Here is a 19,284-nt window from a genome sequence, read left to right on the forward strand (position 1 = left end):
ATTAAGAATGTAAAAAATTAATTTAAAGTAACGACTTACTTTTCTAGATGTATAGCGAAAAAGAGCTTCGACCATTATTTATAATTGTATTTCCTTTTGTCTATTTACATTATAAAATACGTTATGAATTATATTTTGGTATATTTACATAATACAAATATTAACGAAAAAACATAATAACAGCTTGTTTTCTTTATTCCACCCACTTTTTTAAATCGTATTTTACGGCTCCTACTATATGACAGGTATACTAATTTAAACATTTAATTTACTGAGTATAAATCTGGATTACTTTCGGATTAACAGTGATTAAACTATGAAAATCCTCTAACTTGCAAAGTTATTAAGACATAAAAAAGACTTTCTACTAATAAACGAGATAGTAAAAAAAACAATTTAATTTGCTGTCTACAATTAAAGTGTAGTTATACAAAAATAAAAAATAGGAATAATTGTTATTGCAAATTAATTGACAACTTGTATTTTATATTTTTAGTGCAAACACCTGATACTCTTTGAATTGTTTTTCAGGCTCAATTTGTATATCACTGCTAAGACGAGTAGCAGTTTCACCATTCGATTGAAAGAATGTTTCACCTGGTGTGATCCAAATTAGTATTTAAGATAAGACCTCATTTACACATGTTTATCTGCATTTCTGTATGCCGGTCCATGTTTATTTGTAGGAGTCAATGTGATTATGTATTCAAAATATAACTCTGCTTGTTTTAATGTCCATTAACTTTCACTGATACCCGTTATATTTCTCATATGGATGGATGTTTAGATGGTAGTGAAAGAGTATCTGACGATGGGCGAATGAATTGGTTTTATCGTTTGCATTCATTTGACTTGACTTGAGTTTTGTTGTTCAAATGTTTTGTTTGTGTAATAACAACAATAAACAAACATCAAATCGAATCAAATTGTATCGTATATGTATCGTGTTTATTAATTTGAACGAAATTAACACCTTATTTTATGAATGCATTGAAAGTGTGTGAATTTGTTTATTTATTTAGTTAATTTTTATTTTAGTCTTTTTCTTTTTTTGTCAATTTTATTACTTGAAAGCAATAAATTTTATTTATATTTGTCTGTTTTATCTATGAATTTTCAAGTATTAAAGAGTTACGTCTCGATTGGATGTAAAAATTGCGAATGCAAAGACATTTTAAACCTTTTTTATGTGCAAATAAATCAGGCACTTACTGACTTACTTTTCATTGTATCTTTTTTTCTTTTTTCAGGTGCTTTAGGCGCGTATCTAAAATACAAATGCAGATACGACGACACATGTGTAAACAATGAAGAGTATTATTCGTTATTTTTCTAGTTATAATGGAATTAATTTTATTTATGTGGTGAGTATGTTGTTTCCATACAAATTCTAGAATATTTTCTACTAGTTGTATACTAGTTGTATACGGTTGTATGGGGGCTAGGTAAAGTATATAAATATTTGTACCCACAGTTAGCAAAAAAACTGTACAAGGGTGTGTAAAAATTTAAAAATTTAATTTTAAAATGCTAATATATCCTCAGCTACGAAGAAATATAATCGTTTTAATTATTATACATACGCCAGGTGGCTTACTTTGGGACTTCCCATGGTAGACCTATGTCCGCCCCCTTGATAGACCCATGATGCAATCTCAGAACTTAAACTTTACAAAACCTCCTCTCTCCACATGTAAAATTTTATTAAAATCGGACAATTTAGATATTACAGAAATTGTTTCCCCTAATTTTTCTACGGCACTGCGCATAGCTTAATTTACTCAGAAAGTGTTTCTGAGCATCAGCAAAAATTTATTATTGACCATAGTAATTAAGGGTATAAAAACAATAACCCCATTATTTTGCAAAACACATTAACATAAATAAGTATATGAGACTTATACTCTCTAAGAGGATTGGTCTAGATAGACTAGATAGAGACACTAGAGTCTCTATCTAATAAGGTTTAGGTATCCTTATACCATGAATTTTTATATTTTTTTACACTATGTCAGTTGACCTTTACCTTTTGGAAGCAAAATTTTCTATATACAAGATTTTAAAGACAATATATTTGGCTTTAATATAATTCAAAAATTATGTTACCCTTAAAGTAGTTTCAGAGTTACGGGCAGTTATGTGTATGTGTTTTTTTAAATTTTAATATATTTTTTAAATTTCGAATCGCGTAATTTTTCCATTGGAATGAGCTTCAATCCAAAAAGCCAATGATATTTGGAACATATTATATATGTATATTATATGAGTATTAAGTTTCATTTAAATCGGATATGTAAATCCGAAAGCTATCTGCTTTCATATGGATTTCACCCAATAGTTTAAGTAAATAAAGTACACAGTAAATAGGAAAAAAATACATTTCGCAGCTAATCATTCTAAACTTAATTCCTTCTTTAGTAATTTTGTTTTCTTATCCTTTTGTTCTAGATATTAGCTTATACAACAGTACTTATTAACTCAGCGACATCATCGCCACCATCCTGTGGACTATACGGAGCACCGCCATGTCGTTTTTTACCGGCACCACCTGGTCAGACTCCTTCATGTGCTCGTCCAGGTAAAACCTATTGTGAGCACATAGACAACTACCCAGCGTAAGTACATGTGAGAATAATTAGAGAAATTGAAAATTATAGAATGTAAATGTAGAACTTAATTTTATTTTAATTATTCTTTAAAAAAAATCATAATCTATGAAATAGAAAAATAAGTATATATGTATGCAGGTAGATTCAAAATTTTAGTTGGAAATAACCAGTCATCACCAGAAAACAATAAAATTGATAATGTTATGTCAAAAAATATCTCCCACATAGAGAGGAACTTAGCTTGCTTAAGCTACAAGTGTAAAATAAAATGTCTCTCTCATCCATTAATGCCAATAACAGTTTCATGTCTATAAAAACTATTTTTAAGAAGACATTAATACAATGTGATAAATGCTTTAAACAAAAACAAGTTATTGACAATAACAAACAAATTATTTCTTTTTAAGGCAAGAAATCAAAACTGAAATGTAGAAAAAACGTTAGATGCTAATAAATTTGCATACATACCGCGTGTTTGGAATCTGTATTAAGTTGTCGTTCTTCATTTCGATAGACGCTGCCAGAAATTCCTTGACCCACTAAACTTGAATTGACAGCCTGAAGATCTTTCGAAAAAAATTGTTTTCAACATTTATTTCTGGGTTTTTTCTTCTTCTAAATTTTTGGTAAAATATAATTTATTATTATATTTAATTTTTTTCTCCAAAAATAGTATTTTTTTAATCATAATGAAGAGTCTCTAATTTATACAACCAGTTTTTCAATTTACACGCAGATTCAAACAATAATGTACTCGAATAGATTTATTTTAGCAGGCGGCGGTTTTCGTTCGAAGAAACTAATTAATGGTTACCAAATATTTCGATGGCGTTTGTACAGCTGAAATTGCAAATGAATCATTCCGCCTTTATCGCTTTGACTATTTTTAATTTTTTTTGTTTAATCTTCTTTATTTTTCTTATACATAGAAAACGAAATCTTTTTATGATTTATATTGTGTTAGTTTTATAATACTGTTGAATCTGCGGAATTTTTGTTAGTTGTTTACATTGTCTTCCATATAAAGGGCTTAAGTTTGAGATCTTCTCTTTTATACGTCATAATTCAAACAAATATTTACACTTTCCATATAAAGGTAACAGTCAATTTGACATATCGTTTAGGTCTCTTTAAAATATTAAGTGTGCTGAAGTAGTGGGTGCGAACACATCTTATGTATAAAAACAAATGCAAGCTTTCCACTTTGCTTTCAGAAAACATTTAACAAAAGCCCACATATGGGCAATTCCATGAAAAGGTAAACCACGACTGAAAAAAAAACCATTATAACTTCTGCATTTTTAAAACTAATTCAACAAAATTTGGTACATAATCTTTTGCAGCACCAAAGACGAAGACTATTGAGCATTTTTTTTGAAATCGGTCTATTTTTACACCTCGCCGCAATACAAACGTACCCGAAAATATCACTTTTTAGCTCATAGTTCTGTTAATTATAATACTATCCCTTAAAATAACGGCAGAAATGTTTATAACCCTAAACCTTTATGCCGATTTTCATAAACTTATTTGACAATAGTTCCATTCAAATTTTAATTCCAGAAAAACACTTAAACGTCCGTAACTCACCTCTAATCCCTAGTATTATGAAACAATTTGGCACAAATAAGTTTTATATGAATTATTTTTTATTATTATCTATAAATTGCTTAAACATGTATATACAAAGATCGGCCTTGTCCGACTGCACTTTCCTACTCCTTTTGATTTGTTGAAATGTGTGTATACATATATTCCCAATATATATATATATATATATATATATATATATATATATATATTATATATATATATATATAATATATATATATATATATATATATCATAAACCCTAAAAAAAGTCAGGAGAAAAATCTGTCACATACGATGTGTCACGTACGATATTTAAAAATGTTCATTATAAACTTATATTAATTTTTTTGTCATATTTTATTTTTTAGTGCTTATTTAGATGTTTTGTGCTTTAGTTTTTCATCTTTATATATTTAACATTTTTTAAATTTAATTTTTTATTTTTCATTCAAATTGTTCTGTCTATTTTACAATTTTAAAAAATAATTTTCGTTTCTAGAACTTGAAGACAGCAAAAAATACAATAGTCTAATGAAATGTTATAGCTTTTTATTAATTAAAGCATTCAATTTTAAATCGGATATATAACCGATTTCTTTAGATTTTATTAAAGCAGCCATTTTTATATATATTGACCACTTCAAATTTTCACCATCTTCGATTTACTTATAAATAGAAACATACATTCTACTCTTAATTGTGTTTTTTAAGGCATTCGGTTCATATTTTATGGGTCTCTAAATTAGGGCATCTAGGGTATTTTAGTTCAAAATTAGAAATGTTGATGACTGAATAACTTTGAAACTAGTTATCCGATTTTAACAAATGATATTTCGTTCGACAGGTCTGGGATCTCAATGGGTTTGGAAGTTATAAAAGTTTTTATTTAGCTACATTTACAATTTCCATGATATGAGTACTTTTTATACATTTTAACAAAAATTATATTTTGAAAAAGATACTTAACATACTCAATTTTATGCTCCTAAGTTCAATATTATAGAATATTCAAAAAGTACCCTTTTACGGGTTCTCACATAATTCAGATTATAGGTTCATTATTATAAAAAATTCAAAAATTACCTTTTAAAAATGAAAAAGTACAAAAAAGCGTACAATAACAAAATTTACCGTATTTTTGCAATTTCTGTCTGAGCATGAATAAAAAAACCAGGGACTGTAAATAACTGTTATTCTGAAATTTTTAACCCAAAATCTCTCTATGTTGAAGTCAACGTAGACCTATACTATTACATACCAATATATTCGTATTGCTCTTTCCGTCATTAAATAAGAATTATTTGAGGAGTTTTATTTTTTCCATCAGAAAATAAAACTTATTTAGGGAGTTTTGTTTTCCCCGGCAAAAAATCAAACAATGTTTTTATATATTTTTTCTGTCTCTTATTTTATTGAGTTTATCTGACCAAGTCCATAAATAGTTGATTTGAACTGACGTTGAAAACATCTGAATCAACAAGTATGAGTGTTATATTCGGCTATACCGAATCTTATATACCCACCATCAAACCTCGTTTGACTGGAATGAGACTTACTTATATCGAATTTCATCTATATACTTGTAATTTTAGGCCTTTTATAGGGGGGTAGGGTCAATTATGGGTCGATCCTAATCCTAATTTGGTAAACAGAATTTGGTTCGTATTAAATTTATTTCTGTCGAATTTCATCGTTACTCTAGTATTTTTAAGCCATTAATGAGTGTTGCAGTCATTTTCTGAAGGGTACCGTATATGGGGGGGGTATTGTCAATTAAGGACCGATCCTCACAATTTATTTAGATAGATTTTGACTCGTACTTATGTCGAATTTCATCTATGTATATTAGAGTGCTCCAAAAAAACTAAGTTTCGAATTTTGAAAGCCAACCCCCCCACTAAAATTGTTCTACGGGTTATAAAAATAAGTCGTGCAAAAAATTAGATCTGAAATTAGGCTCTGAAGATGCATTTACATGGGGAAAATATGCATTTTTTTCAGTTTTCACAAAAGTTTTGTCATTAAATAATTTGTTTTGTATTTTATTGTCAAAGAATCGTAATGTACACAGAATTAGCGTTACAAAAAGATAAAAAACACAAAAATTGGTTGAAAAATGTAAAAGTTATTAAAAATTCCCCAGGCCATTATCGTGTCTCAGAGCACTTGAATTCGAAATGTGATAAAAAAAATAAACAAATTTTTGAAAATATTGTAATAAAACAATTGTATTACTTAAAATACATCTGTAGTTACTTGAATATGAGTTTTTGTTCTTATAGAATAACGTAAACCTGTTCTCAGCTATGGTCGAAAAATTTTGATATTTTTAACGGTCGTTTCAAAATTCAAATTTTATTTTTTTTTTATACTTTGTTAAACAAATTTCAATATTTTTGGGAGAACTCATAGGGATTTATGGACAACAGATTAGGGAATAAAACAGTAAAAAAATTAGGTCAATACCTCTTATAGTTTGCCTGTACCTGCAATTTGAATTCAGCGGATTTCGAGAAAAACCCATTTTTATGTAATATTTTGCAAAATTAGCTTTTTTATTATATTGTTGTGCATTTTAAATGGAACCTTTTGTAAATTTATTAGTCCACATATTTCTAAATATAAATCAAGAGTTTCATGCAATTTGGACGCCATTAACCCATAAATTTTAAAGGTCAAAGGTCAAATTTTGTAATATTTGCAATTTTTGATGGAAACTAGTCGAAATTGTTTCTATTTTTAGATAGATTATCATAAAACTTAAGAAATTTATTTATTAACAACCGATAATTTTACTGTTTTATTCCCTAATCTGTTGTCCATAAATTCCTATGAGTTCTCCCAAAAATATTGAAATTTGTTTAACAAAGTATCAAAAAAACTAAAATTTGAATTTTGAAACGACCGTTAAAAATATCAAAATTTTTCGACCATAGCTGAGAACATGTTTACGTTATTCTGTGATATATAAATTTAAAATTAATTAGTACTTTACACTAAGGTAAAATTTATTCCATTTCTTTACTTTACTACTTTTTCTTCCTTCAAATGACACTCTTTGTATGAACTCAAAACATTGAATAAGATTCTGTAAGAGACAACATTTTAGTACTTTTTATCTCATAAATTGTACTTTTTTTAATTTTCTAAAATATTCAACCAAGGAACATTAATTTTAACATTTGACTGAATAATATTCTGTAAGTGGGGACTATTTGGTACTTTTCTATTCTTCAAATGGTACGTTTTTATAATGGTTAACCGGAACACACACACAATTATTAAATGAGAATTTATTGAGAGAAATTTTTGTATTTTTACGATATTGAACATAGATATTGAAAATAAAATTTAAAATGTAGAGACCTTAGTGAATGAGAATCTACTGAAACGGACTTTTAGTACTTTTTCATTCATCAAATAATATAAAATATTGAACACAGAAACATGAAATTTTTGATTAAATGAAATTTTCTATAATGTGGAAACTAAATGAATGAAACTAAAAATATAAGCTTCTTACTGAATGCGAATATAATATTCACATGATATTGTACGTATTGTATTGTATTTAAGTTAGGGTAGCGAAGCAGGGTATGCTAGTTAATAATATGAAAGTGCTTTTGTTTTTATTTTAAAAATACTCCTATTATTTTGAACAATAGATTTTGTATATAAATTTAAAAAATATATATATTTTTTATATAAATTGTTTCAATATTTAAAATAACGATTATAAAAATTAGAGAACAAGTTAAATAAATAAATTATAAAAATATTTAATTAAAAATCTAAACCTTTCACTAAAGAATTATATTCAATATTTTTCAAATTTTCACTCCTATTATTTTGAACGCAACTGTATGTTATTTCTGGACCGATTTTGCTGTTTTTAAATGTCTAACAGAATTATTGAAGATTTGGATCTTGCCGATATCTGGGGCCCTCTAAATACTGATTTTAACAGACATCTCCCGACACATGTTTTCATGATGAAATGTTCTTCATTGTGTATTGCAATCCCGGGGTAAAGAGGTGCTACCAATACCTCTAAACCCGATCGGTATCTCTTACCGTTCGTGTAGTGGGAGTCCGGTATATGCTGGGGAATTGTCAGGTCAGTATTTAATGGTTGCTGTCATCCCGTAGATCGATCTTTATGATCATGGGAATGGAACTGATGCTAAAATTGGTGAAAGATCGGGAAAGTGTCCTTACATTGGAGATTAGTACTGATTTAGTATGCCTTTTTACGCTTCGGGCAAGTTCTTCGGTGCTGTTGCCATCTCAACAGGATATATTGATACATGCTGCACGATTATTTGTCGTGGCAATTATTGGAATTAATTGACTTTGGAAATTCCTATTTCCTTTGTTAGATTGATCGGTTCATAAAAGAGGGATCCTGATCTATTTTGTTGGGTATTTCGGACTACCAAATATGTCTCTAGGTGCTGTTGCCGAAACAACAGAGCTATCTCAGTGGTATGGTTGCGCGGGCTTAAAGAGGTTAAATAATGCACTGGAATGGGTCATTAGATGATGGAGATTGCATTTTGAATAATGCAATCTTTCTTGACATCATAAGGGTGGTCACTTCCACATTGTCGGAAGATTGATTTCACCTGATGTTGGGACTAATCACCCGACATGCATTAAAAAAATTATATTGCATATTTTTGGTTGCTCTGCTCATTACTTAACATTTTCTAAAACCTTGTAAAAATTGCAATAAAAACAGTAAATTATAAAAATTGCATTTTGTTGTATCTTTTGTCAATAACTTTTAATGAATTTATTCAAATAATCCAAAAATATATTGTAAGAAAAGTTAGTATGTATTTAGAAAATATTTAAAATCGATTATTAAGTATTGAACTAATTTTTGTCTTTCTAGTGATATGGTTTTACTATTTATGGTTTTACTATTTAAAAATTTAATAATTAATTTTAATTACACTAATAATTTTTGCAAAAAATTATTTTGAATATAAATTAAAATAGTGATTCATTTTAGGTGAGTGGCAATGTATAATAATACACATTGCTGTGTTAATTAAAATTTATGCAATTTACGTTAAGACCTATTTTAAGAACGACAAACCAGCTAATATGGTTAAACAAACATTTTGAATGTCTTACATTTGGCGCCAATAAAACGATAACAACATGTACACATGTGCATAAAAAATTTTTGATTTTTTCTTTGTTTTTGTTTAAATACTTACTTGTCAATTTTGTGTGTTAAAACTTGTTTTTCAAACAATAAACTCAATCATGTTAATTGTGTGGGTGTTTCATTTTACTGAAACCATTCCGGGTTATCACTAGCCACAGAATTATAATTAAAAAAGATTTCAAATGATTACTCTGTGGATTACTCGTAGATAATAAATTACGGATTACTTTGTATTGCAAAGAGTACATTCATGTTAAATCGTCCAATACATCTGAATTTTTCTCGCCCATGTGTTTAGTGTCTAACCAATAAACTTACTTATAGTGATTAGTTATCAAATTTATTTTCCCTATTTACGAATAATATCTCATTCAGCTAATTGAAATAATGTGGGTGGTGATGGCACTCATTACCGTGTAATATATAAAATAACTACAGGTCATTGCCAAAAATATAAGATTTTTGTTGGGAATTTATCTCTTGAATGGTTCTTAGCAAAAAAGTTCATAACATAATTATTTTATCTAAACCTTCAATAAAAACTAGTTTTGTAGAATTAAATTATAAAATTTTTTATACATACCAAACGGTTTTCTAAAAATAGTAAATTTTAAGTTAACAGCAAACCAGTTTTTTGAAATTCCTAAATTAAAACATATTTAGCTTAAAAATACATTGTATTTAATTTTCTGTACAAATAAACACTGTAAAACAAGAAAATCTTTGTCAAATTTTGGGCCATAACCTAATCTGCTAAATTTAAAAAAACATTATATCTTAATCTGATATTGATGATGTATAATAACCAGGGAAACCAAAATATGCAATTGCATAATTTTTGTGGTGCGTGGATAATATATTTACACATTTCAGACCAATTTTAGAATTTTGGAATCGATTTGTTAGAGCATATTTTACCAATAAGAGCGCAATTTAGCTTGATTTGACTTTTGTAGCACATGTAAGGCATATATTAAAATTTTTAGAGCATATTTTACTCTTTTAGTGCATATTTTAATGTTTTTCGCTTAAGTTTTTCATATTTGAATATTTAAAAAAAACATGTTTGTTTGTAAAACTTGAACAGGAAAAAATACAATAGTCTCGTAAAACTTTAGATTTCATGAGACTTTTTTAATCTCTTAAAAAAACTTTGTAGAAAGTCGAGCTATATAAGCTCTTGCCATAGTAGCCCCGTTGCGGAATGTCAGACAGCATGAGATCAATCCTAATGCATACCCTGACAAGGAAAAAACAATAACTACATATTGCATTGTGTAAAATACAATCCTCATCAACTAATTACACATGCCAGGGTATTTCTTAACCTCTTAAAGTCCGCGGCAACACACAACTGAGATGAAGCCGTTGATTCGGCAATAGCACCTATAGACTCACCTATTAGGTAGTTCGAAATAAGTAGTGACAAAGGATGAGGGAAGAATGCAAAAGTCAATTCAAACCTAATAATTGCCCCGAAAGTTTGAGTAGCGAGCCTCAACCATTAGTTGCGTAGCTTGAAACAATCATGCTGTTAAGAAGACAAGAGCAGCGAAAATTTACCTGTAGTAAGAGGTCTAATAAATCAGTACTAGCCTCCTATCGGGCAGAGGAGACTTCCCGTTCGTTCGCCATCTTACATCAGTTCCATTCTAAGATCATAAAGAACGGTGTTCTAAATGACAGGCAACTACCAAGTTTCAATCCCCAACCTATATTGGCACCTTACTATAATAAGAGATACTGAACAGGTTCAGGAAACTAACATAAATTGATCTATTACATCATCCAGTGAAAGTTGATATAGCAACAACACCGAAGAGAGAATCCAAATATTCTCTACCCTCTATTACTCTTTTACATCATCCAGTGAAAGTTGAGATAGCAACAACACCGAAGAGAGAATCCAAACATTCTACAAAAATTCTCTACCCTCTAATTTGGTTTTAAACCACAGCCACTACGTGACTTCCAAAGAAACCTTAATCACCAGGACAAGTCCTGCAGCAACTGTTTACCCGCAGTTCCAAATTATATGGTGCTCTGTGACGCCCAAATTATTTCAAGGAAAGGCCGATTATGCATTTAATCATCACCAATTTATAGTGCTGACAGACTAGAGGTATTGGTAACATCTCTATTCCCCCAGAAGCTATTAATGATAATTATTATTGGTTGTTTGGACGTAAAACAGAATTTTATTAAAGTAGTTCTTTAAACTTTAAGATAAATCAATTATTAAAAATTTGTAGCATGAAATTATGACATTAAATATTGAATATTTCATTACATTTTCAGTCTTGTTGAGCTTTTTATAGTTAAAAAATAAACAAAAAAATATTTTTTTAGAGCATATTTTTAAAACTTTAAGAGCATATGTTAATTTTCTTACTGCATATTTTAAGCGCTTAAAACTCTTTTTATACCATATTTGAAGTTTCCCTGATAATAACAATGTTCATATATTACCTTTTAGGTGTTCCAATCGGCTTATAATAATATTTTGAGTTGATTTACTGTGGCCATCTGCCTGAATTTATAATCAAATTACAGGTCGAAATATTGAACTTTTAGATGATTTATGTGACGAATGATTTCTTACGCTAGTTTCGGATTCAGCGTTTCTCAATCAATTAGAAATGTATTCTTTTGGATTTCGACTTATTTTTTAATTTTGTTGACCTGTGCGATACTATGACTATAATAATATACCACGATATATAAAAAATTTGATAGTACAAAAAAATTTTGTTATTCTTGGAATACATGCATATATATGTACAGTGGCGAGCAAAACTGGATACATGTTTAACCAATAAGACTTAAAATGCAATAAAATAAAGGAAAAATTATTAAGTTTTCAATTTAAAATATTCAGTAAAAAAATATAAAAAGAAAACAAAATTAAATTCATGATAATTAATATTAAAACATATTTTTAAATAAATTCGAAGTATCCAGTTTTGCACGTATTAAAAAAATTTTGATTTTTAATATTTTGTGCAAAGTCCTTTTGATTTTATGACACTTTTAATACGTTTAGGCGTTCTTTCGACCAAGGTCTCAATGGTGCGGAATACCAGACCACTCCGTTTGTACTCTCGACCAAAGTTCTTTAAGATTTGAAAGTCAATAAGCACTCAATAAACACTCCATAGTTCTGGTATCTCTCCGAAAGCAAGCACGATTGACTTTTCTTAACTTCTGGTGTGCTTATATTTTTACTTTTTCGCAGTTGTAGCACTCTTCGGTGGCAAATTCCTAACTTCTTGGCAATTTGATGAGCACAGTAATTATTTTTTGACATTTAGACCATTTGGTTTTCCAATATATTTGATATTTTTTATTTAAACTAGAAAATTAAAATATTTGCAACAAATTATAAATATGACTCAAAAATGGTAACTGTTTGTTTCGAAGCTATCTTCAAAGGACATCAAGTAGCAGAACTCAAATTCATTGTTTTTTTTTTTTAATTTATTTGTGTTGTTAGATTAATTAAATTTAAACGTGCAAAAGTGGATACATTGACTTTTTTAACAAAATTGGCTAAAACTTGATATAAAGTTTCAATATTCGCGAATTTTCTATTGTTTTATTTTCTTATTCTTGTATTGCTTATTTTAAAACAAATATCTAAATTTTTATTAATATTTTCGGGATTTTTTTTTTTGGTGTTTTTAACATAAACTTGATTGATATGTATCTAGTTTTGATCGCCACTGTATATATAAATAGCATAGAATTTATATTTATGTACATATGTATATTCACATTTCTAATTTTAATTCTACCCATACCGCATCTTAAAGTCGATCTAAACCAAGAATCTAAATTTTTGTCTACGTAAAAAACAAATAAAAATTATTTAACTACCGGTGTTCACTTTCTTTTGAAAATGTTCGTGGCACGTGACTTGAATCACCCTTTTATTTTAGTTTTATTAATTGACTATTGGTATTGTCTTGTTGCATGTATGTAAATTAAGATATGTGTCTGAGACACAAAATAACCATTTAAAGATTGTTCACGAAACAAATTTTAATAACATAATAACCCTAAATTAATACAAATACAAAATATTTACATTTATTAATCCCACCATCAAGAGGGAAGTAGGCGTATAATTATGTGTGACGTGATAAAAAAAGTATAGTTTTTAGTGGAAATTCCCATATTGGAGGTAGACCAATATGGGAAATCTTGATTCTTATTATCTCATAAGATTTCAAGACGATCGTGTAATAATAGTGTTTTGAAAACACTTATTACTATCGTTCAATGATTGCCCCTAGTTTCTAAATATGGTTCCCATTCACATAATGACTTCAAAGTATATATATATATATATATATATATATATATATATATATATATATATATAATATATATATATAATATATAGTATATTTATATAATATATTATATATATATATATATATATATATATTATAATATTATATAATATATATTATAATATATATTATATATATATATTATATATTATATATTATAGTAGTAAAGATTTCCTTTTTATTATATTCATTTTTAAACTATTTTATTTAAGAACAACAACATAACAAAATATAATACAAAGAAAAGTAACATTTTTACAAAAAGTAGAAAAAAGCAAAATACATACATTTATATATTCAAATGGATTTAAAAAAGTCACAAATTTTAGATTGGTAAGTTTTTCCTTTGATTTCAATATCTTGGAGATGTATTTGAAGATCAGTAAGCAACGGAACTGATTTAAAGTCGCTGCGGTATGATGAAAATGCTTTTAGTTTTTTTATTGCTATATAAGCCTCTTTATAAGAAGTTAACTTGTCGTCAATTTCACTTTCTTCATCTTCAGACGAGTTGGCTAGGTTTTCTTGGGAAGCAATTATCATTTCAGTACTAATGTTTTCCAAATCTTCATCATTAATGATGACGTCGCTATCTAAATTTATATAGTCTACGACGTCAATTTGAATTTGGTTCTGAACTCGATTAATAACATTAGAGAATTGAGTTATCGTCATTGGAGCTATCTCTTTCCCCAAACCCAGATTTCCTGAAACAATTTTGTATTGTCTGTGGACTTACTTGTTCCCACGCTTTGTGTGCAAAATAAACGACATCTAACAAATTTATTGATTTTGATAATTCCAAAGAATTTGCATCTTCCATTTGCAACAAAATATTTTTTTAAAAATAACGATTTGTACAAAAACTTGAAGTTTTTTATAACGCCTTGATCTAGTGGTTGACAAAAAGCTGTTGTGTTTAGTGGGAAAAAAATAACTTTTACATTTTTTAATTTGAGATCTCGAGGATGAGAAGTGGCATTATCTAAAAATAGCAGAACTTTCCGTTCTTGAATTTGCATTTTCCTATCAAACTGCACTAGAAAATCAGTCATCAATTCAGATGTCATCCAAGCCTTTTTATTTGATCGTCATGTAACTGGTAAATTGGTTAAGTTGATGTTGCGAAACGCCCGTGGCTTTGCAGCTTTTCCAATAACAAAAAGACGTTCTTTCTCTCCAGCAAATTTGCCATTTTTCCTCCAGTGCAAGTTTCACCTTTTAACGCAAATGTTTTATCAGGCAATGCACGAAAAAATAAGCCAGTCTCATCTGCATTGTAAATATTTCGCGAATCATATCCCTCAATCAAAGAAGGCACTTTTTCTGTAAAATTCATGACATCATTTGGGTTTACACTAGCAGCTTCTCCAGAAATTGTACGGAAGGATATGTTATGTCGTTTTTTGAACCTTTCAAGCCAGCCAGATGATGCACTAAAATCGGCGAAATTCATATTTTCTGCAATTTCTTTAGCTTTGCTTCTTATAAGAGTGCCCGACAGAGGAATAGCTTTATTTCGAGCCTTCACAAACCATTCGTAGCACAATTTATCAATGCAAAGACCCTTTGGACTTAACATACTCTTTTTTCTCTCTGGATTGACATTAGTGTCCCACAATTTTAAAATTTGGTCTTTGTTTTTTACAATGCAAGCAGCTTGAGTTTTGCTGATCTTACATTTTTTGCTAGCTCGCGTACACTAACTTTTTCATTTTTATGTATTTCAATGACATTAACTTTTTCTTTAATACTCAACACAGCTTTAGGCATGGCGATTTCAGAACGTGTATGTACAATAAACACTTGCAAATGTATGTTTTTTTACATTCAATATCAATTAAGGGAAATCCCCTTTTTACAGCTGTAAGAATATAAAATAAAGTAAACAAAAACAGTGTTGCATTTCTGTAATCTGTCCGGTTATGGGGAAAAAAAATCTCCTTTGGTATGAAAAAAAGTGCCCGCGTCCTGTTATAGGAGGGTTGTCCGCTCAAAAGGAACAAAATTTAAAAATCCCAAAGAATATTTTTGGGACTGAAAAAAGTGTCCGTTTATGAGACGTGTCCGCTTAAGAGAGGTGTCCGCAAAGAGAGAGTACACTGTATATATATAAAAATAAACGGCTAAACCAATTTTCTTCTCACATGTCTGGAATAGGTAATAAGCTACTTTTTATTTTGAAATTTCAAGTGGGCAAGGAGCCACGCCCATAATAAAAAATATAAAATCCGTATATTTGAGATAATATAACAAAAAATATCGGATTTTCATTTGGGGGGTTTAAGTTCCCCATATGAATAAAATAGAAAAATTCGTATTAGAGCTAAATTCTTTAAAGAACTTTGACAGTCATCTCAACATTTAGAGTATAACGGGCGGATTTCCAATGGGATACTTCTTACCTCCCATATGAATTAAATACAAATTTCCTTTAACTGGGAAACTATTAGAACTATATTGCATAAATTATTTTAATATTCATCTGAACATTTTGGAGAAAAAAGGGCGGCCTTCTTCTGGGAAAGCCCCCACATGTATTAAATAGAAAAATTGGTATATCTAAGAAACTATTAGAGCTAGATTCTTTCAATGGACTTTCAATGGGGGGCTTGACACCATCTTAAAAACTGTTCAAATTTTTCATTGATAGATAGAAATTTGCAAACTTGCAATAATTTGCTAGTCAACTCTCATATGTAACACATTGTTAATCTGGAAAGCTATTGTAGTTAGAATTTTCTAGAGGGTAAAACAAAAATATTTTGTATCCCAATGCATTAGAATAATATATGTTATCATTAAATGAAATTGTAATAAACCTTTATGGAAAATTGCATAACTTAATAACTAAATAAATAATTTTTTTGATTATTAAGTATTTAATTTCGATTGGGGTAGCGAAGCTCACAGGGTATTAGATAGAACCTTATAAATATCTATAGGTGTTAAATTGGTTATACAAAAGTTTTGTAAGATCCAAAAATTTTATAAATATAGATCCACAATTGATCATTGTTCCTATATAACACATATAGTTTAAATTTATATAAAAAACTTTTTCGTACGCAATCTTTGCTAAAATTAGCATTCTTCATTTATTACCAAGACACTTTAACCCCCATATTCATAAATGCTTAATAAAGTCATTGTAGGAATTTTGTATGAAAAATTTGGGAAATAAACCTAAAATAAGCGATTAATATATATGACTTTATCATTCCGCGAAAGAAAGACAATCTTACCATATCTGCCTATCTGTAGAAAACATTATAGTGCCGAAACGAAACAACACAGAGAGATAAAATATTTTTATTTGACTCAGTTGATTTAGTATTGAAAATGAGCAATATCTGTCAACGATTTCACCTAGCCTCCATATTGCACTTATATAAAAAACAAATAAGAAAGTATAGTCGAGCGTGGCCGACCATATGATACCTTACACCAGTTATGAATATTAAATGTGATTTATTTTTTTATAATAAAGCATTTATCTTCAATATTCCCTTGTTGTGACACATTTAAGCAATTTATGGATGAAAAACTAATTTTCTGAAAGAGACTTTATATAGGGGCTAGGAGCAAATATGGACCAAGCCTAATAAAAATTTGTGAATATACTTATACCCAACACCACTTTTTTGAAATTTTAACTATTTAAAATAGTTAAAATCGGTCTATTATTCACATACAACTATACCAAATAGGACTTTTGAACTCATAATTATGTTAAGTTTTTTTGGTAACTCTGCAACTTTCGGCAAAATATAGTATTTTATAAGTCTAAATGGTTCATCTAATTTTCACAATGATCACGCGTCATTAGACTCTAGCTTCGATAAAAATCCAATTCAGAAACTTTAAAGTATAGAAAAATATTTTAAAAATCAGAAGAACTTGTTTCTTATCTTTAAGGTATGTGATTTTATGGAGGGTATATCAGATTCTGCACAACCGAATATAACACATTTTTAGGCAATGAGTACCCAATTTTATCCTTTTGGTCGTTCGCAAAAAGCATAAAGTTAACTTTTCTAATATATTCTTCCGAGTGAGTGCGTGCGTAAAAGGGTTTTAGCGGATCTCAGTATTAATAACTCTCCTTCAGCATCTTATAATATCCCGGAAAATTTCCTACTTGCTGGGAGATTGCGTGAAAAGGAAGAGGCTTATTAAATTTATCGCCCAATTTCACTTTCCAGAGTCAAATATCTTGAGACATTATGAGACAACTATCGAAAGAAGCATTTAAGTGTCTGGGTTTTTTGAAACGGTGTAAGACATACTTCACTCCATCTTATCTTCCTACTATTTACACCGAAAATAAAACACTACTCCCATGTTTGGGCCGGAACTTCGAAGTCTATTTTGGAGCTACTCGACCGCGTATAAGAGAGTGTGAAGGTACTTATCGGTGACATTAAGGTATCCAACTCTATTGATTCACTGTAGAACTATCGCAAGGTGGGGTGTATTTCACTGTTCTATCTATACTATATGGAAATGTGTTCCTCTGAAATTAGGGAACTCGTTCCCGATACCCGTATATTTTTACGTAGCACACAAATGTCTTACACACCCATTTATGGCAGATTGGCCAGTGGACCGTATAACACATTATAGGGAAAATTCATTCTTCAGCCGCACTGTTCGTATGTGGAAGAAACTTCCTGCAGAATAATTTCCCCACCAGATTTAATGTGAGAAGGTTTAAATCAAATGTCCACAAACACTACTCCCTCTATCCTCCCTCCCACAACCTATTTTCCCAGTTCCAGCACTGCATAAGTAGGGGTCATACCCTGAGTGCTGGTCCAAGAAAAAACAAGTAAGAAATTATAGTCGAGCGAGGCCGACCATATAATACCCTACAACTTTTACAAAAATAAAATGTGATTTAGTTGTCATAATAAATCATTTAAGTTGAATTGCACCTTGCCTCATATAAACATACATACCATTTATTGTTGAATAAAATTTTGGATATTTAAGTAAAATGGGTGCCTTCCTAGGGGCTAGGGTTATATGAGGACCTATTATTTTAGAATTCGTGAGGGTTATCCGCCTATTCGGCGGGTTAAATTGTATGGGGGCTAGGTGAAATAGTGGACCGATCTTTACCATTTTTAATAGGCTTCGTCTCTGGGACAATCATATACAATCATATACCAAATTTCATTAAATTATCTTCAAAATTGCTATGCCCGCCGGACAGACGGTCCGACATAGCTAAATCGACTCAGAACTCTCAGACTCTGAGCCGATTGGTATACTTTAAGGAGGGTATAGGACCAATACTATTGTGCGTTATAAACATCAGCACAAACACACTAACGTGGTGTAGGATATAAAAACATACTGTAGGATATTAAAACTGGTTTTTAATTAACTTTATTTCTTATCTCTTCGGGACAATGTCAATAATAAAACAAGATTAACCAAAATTTTAATTTGAAATAATGATTGACACTTATTAACTAATAAGGTAAAAATCATATTATTTTTAAATTTAATTACTTCTCATACTAATAAATCGTTATTATGT

At 29.3% G+C, this 19,284-nt stretch overlaps 1 protein-coding gene across 2 annotated transcripts in view; it reads left to right on the forward strand.

The window, feature by feature from the left end:
- The window catches only part of LOC111675695 (protein spaetzle 5), a 36,342-nt gene that overhangs the window by 15,656 nt on the left and 1,402 nt on the right, over window positions 1-19,284 (forward strand). For both annotated transcript variants that reach the window (XM_023436504.2, XM_046952055.1), the window contains 2 exons: window positions 1,251-1,364; window positions 2,449-2,615. In XM_023436504.2, the coding sequence (XP_023292272.2) occupies window positions 1,308-1,364; window positions 2,449-2,615 (224 nt within the window). In that variant the 5' untranslated portion in view covers window positions 1,251-1,307. The remainder of the gene's footprint in view (window positions 1-1,250; window positions 1,365-2,448; window positions 2,616-19,284) is intronic.

This window comes from Lucilia cuprina, chromosome 5 (genome assembly GCF_022045245.1).
Source record: "Lucilia cuprina isolate Lc7/37 chromosome 5, ASM2204524v1, whole genome shotgun sequence".
NCBI lineage: Eukaryota > Metazoa > Arthropoda > Insecta > Diptera > Calliphoridae > Lucilia > Lucilia cuprina.